General features: G+C 27.6%; 1 protein-coding gene across 1 annotated transcript; it reads right to left on the bottom strand.

The window, feature by feature from the left end:
• Nucleotides 1-106: 106 nt before the first annotated feature.
• On the bottom strand, nucleotides 107-1,047 carry LOC112461961. The gene is made up of 3 exons (XM_025027433.1): nucleotides 916-1,047; nucleotides 644-734; nucleotides 107-398 (listed from the first exon to the last, which is right to left on the bottom strand). The coding sequence occupies exons 1-3, from the start codon at nucleotides 960-962 to the stop codon at nucleotides 147-149; spliced, it is 390 nt and encodes a 129-aa protein (XP_024883201.1). The 5' UTR covers nucleotides 963-1,047; the 3' UTR covers nucleotides 107-146.
• Nucleotides 1,048-1,096: the final 49 nt, after the last annotated feature.

Here is a 1,096-nt window from a genome sequence, read left to right as displayed (position 1 = left end):
TACCTAAGAATTATCGTAATCGTAGAACAGAGATCGAGATTGATCAATAAAAATATTTTGCATGTTTTTGTTATTGATAAATATAAAGATAATTTTTGTATGTTTATGAGCATGAAATAGAAATTTACATCGCTTTCAATAAGTTTTTATATCATTATATTAATAGAAAGTATAGAAAGTCCGTAACTGTGCCATGTTATACTCACGCCAAGTCGGATTAAATATACAACAAAATGACTCCTTAGTTCCGCGTTTACACTTTTACGCAAAAAAAATGGGGAAAGCCTCGGAGCATTTTGCTCTTTCTTTTGTTCCGTATCTAAAACGGCTTCCCAATGATCATGTACATACATCGCTTCACAAATATTGTCAAGCTCGTTCTCCTGCTTGACCAACACCTTTTCGACAAATGCGAAAACTTTCTTTTAGAAATATCACAATAAATGAGAGATAAAAGATTATTTACTTTAATATTGAAATTATAGCAATATGCCTGTGTAATTGTAAAACTGTTTTGAAAATACATCTATAATTCGCATATCAATTTGTAAATTTACCAAAAAATAACATACTACTTTATTAACAGTAATTAATAAATATATACACTTTTGTGCTGTTTGTATTAAATCATATATTTTTTTACCTCTGCTGGAGTCGAGGTGGAAGGAGAACATGTAGCGATATTAGAATTAAGCATGATCGTGGGGCTCAAATTATTATCTTGAATAAAGTTTCTAAAAAAAAGAAATACTTACAATAATTCAAAATTCGGCAAAAAACGTGTTCTATACTTACTTTATTATAATTTATTATAAAAAACAATTTTTTGTCACTTTTTATTAATAATTAAATATTAATAATATACTAATAGAAAATTTATTTTATTTTATTTCCGCAAATTTCTTTACGATTTACCTCTTATCAACCTGTGCTTTTAAACTTGGTTCATCTTCTAAAATCATCGTTGCAATTTCTTTTATTAAAAACTTTAATACAGTACATTGGGCACATACATTGGGCACAGTACCATCTGAAAAAATTCACAAATAAAAAAAATTTTTTTTTAATTCATGCTTGCGCATACAACTCTCTTTGG

Source organism: Temnothorax curvispinosus, unplaced genomic scaffold, assembly GCF_003070985.1.
Source record: "Temnothorax curvispinosus isolate PA1 unplaced genomic scaffold, ASM307098v1 QBEX01011899.1, whole genome shotgun sequence".
Lineage (NCBI taxonomy): Eukaryota > Metazoa > Arthropoda > Insecta > Hymenoptera > Formicidae > Temnothorax > Temnothorax curvispinosus.
The sequence above is the reverse complement of the archived record's forward strand: the minus strand, read 5'-3'. Positions and strand labels throughout refer to the sequence as shown.

What these genes read in the sequence shown, in the direction of transcription:
- LOC112461961 (XM_025027433.1), bottom strand. Translation starts at nt 962, where the DNA reads ATGATTTTAGAAGATGAACCAAGTTTAAAAGCACAGGTTGATAAGAG. An exon ending in AAAGCACAGGTTGATAAGAG is followed by an intron (nt 735 to 915) that starts GTAAATCGTAAA and finishes TCTTTTTTTTAG; the next exon opens with AAACTTTATTCAAGATAATA. An exon ending in CCACCTCGACTCCAGCAGAG is followed by an intron (nt 399 to 643) that starts GTAAAAAAATAT and finishes TTTGTCGAAAAG; the next exon opens with GTGTTGGTCAAGCAGGAGAA.